Genomic DNA, 1,433 nt, shown 5'->3' on the forward strand with positions numbered 1-1,433 from the left:
CGCCGGGACCCTCCGGTGCTGGGGTCTCTGCCGGGGTGCGGGGCTGATGGGTGCTGTGCTGGCAGGGGACCGCATTCGGCTGGTGGACCTGACGCAGATGCCGCGGCATGTGGGCGAGCCGGTGTTGCTGCCCCACGACCACGTGGACGGCGCCATGTGCACCAACGATGGCGTCTTCCTCTTCTGTGGCCCCAGCTACCACCAGTACCCCAGCGTGGCCCAGCTACTGGGGGCCCAACAGCCCGCCCCCCCGCAGAGCATCGCCACCCACTTCTTCCACTGCCCCCAGTGACCAGGGCCGGTGCTGCCGCCTGGGCCCCTGCGGTGCTGCCGGCACGGGGGCTCTGCCTGTGCCTGGGACGCAATAAAAGCCAGGGAGACACCGAGATCCACCTTGCTCTGTCTGGGGGTGTGTGGGGGGGGGCGTGGTGGGCCGGTGCAGCTGGGTCACAGTGGCCACGGGGTGGCATGGCGCTGTCCCCGTTCCCATGCCTGTCCCCATGCCCGTGCCACCCCGGCTGGGTGCGGCAGGGGCAGCGGGGCAGGACCCGGCAGATGCAGGTGCCCAGGGCCTTGCGGGGGTGTCCTGGTAGGTGAGTCCCAGGGGATGTGGGACGGGGAGGCAGTCCATGGCTGTGCCAGGCTGTACTGGGCTGAACTGGGCTGTGCCGCACAGCACCGCCCGGTGCTGAGCCACGTCATACCATGCCGACTGAAACGTGTCGTCCTGTAACGTGCCACAGTGCACCGAGCTGTGCTGCGCTGTGCCCCACGGCACTGTGCCATGCCCTGCCATGCCATGCCACACCGTGCTGTCCCATGCCCTGCCGCGCTCTCCCACACAGCACCCTGTCCTGTTGCTCTGTGCCACACCGTGCAATGCCGTGTTTTACCCCCCCATATGTCCTGCACCACACTGTGCCGCACCGTACCATGCTGCACCGTACCATACTGTACCAACCCACACCACCTGTGCTATGCCACACTGCACCGCTCCGTGCCATCCCATCCTGCCCGGAGCCGTGCTGGGCTGAGCCGTGCTGGTGTGCTGGGCTGAGCCGTGCCCTGCCACACCACAGCCCTGTGCCGTGCCATGCCGTCCTGCCCGGTGCTGGGGAGGGCACCTCTGGAGCACTGAGTCCGGCTACGGGCTCCCCAGTACAAGCCAGGGAGACGCTGGGCAGAGCCCAGCCAAGACTGTGAGATGCTGCGGGGGGCTGGAGCGTCCCTGGGGCCGGGGGGGCCGGGGCTGCCCGGCCTGGAGAGGAGCCGGCTGGGGGGTCCCCATCCACGGGCATCAGCACCTGTGGGGGGGCAGGAGGAGGTGCCGGGCTCTTCCCAGTGGTGCCAGGGCCAGGGCGAGGGCCATGGGCACAGACTGGCACACAGGGGGGTCCTCCTGAGCACCGGGAGTCACTCATCACCGTGGGGGT

The 1,433-nt window shown here is 69.3% G+C and overlaps 1 protein-coding gene across 1 annotated transcript in view; it reads left to right on the top strand.

Moving 5' to 3' along the window:
* The window catches only part of HPX (hemopexin), an 8,147-nt gene extending 7,855 nt beyond the window's left edge, over nt 1–292 (top strand). Inside the window, exon 4 of the mRNA XM_009281991.1 lies at nt 53–292. Coding sequence (XP_009280266.1) covers nt 53–292 — 240 coding nt within the window. The remainder of the gene's footprint in view (nt 1–52) is intronic.
* The last annotated feature ends 1,141 nt before the right edge of the window (nt 293–1,433 follow it).

This window comes from Aptenodytes forsteri, unplaced genomic scaffold (genome assembly GCF_000699145.1).
Source record: "Aptenodytes forsteri isolate BGI_AS27 unplaced genomic scaffold, ASM69914v1 Scaffold485, whole genome shotgun sequence".
NCBI lineage: Eukaryota > Metazoa > Chordata > Aves > Sphenisciformes > Spheniscidae > Aptenodytes > Aptenodytes forsteri.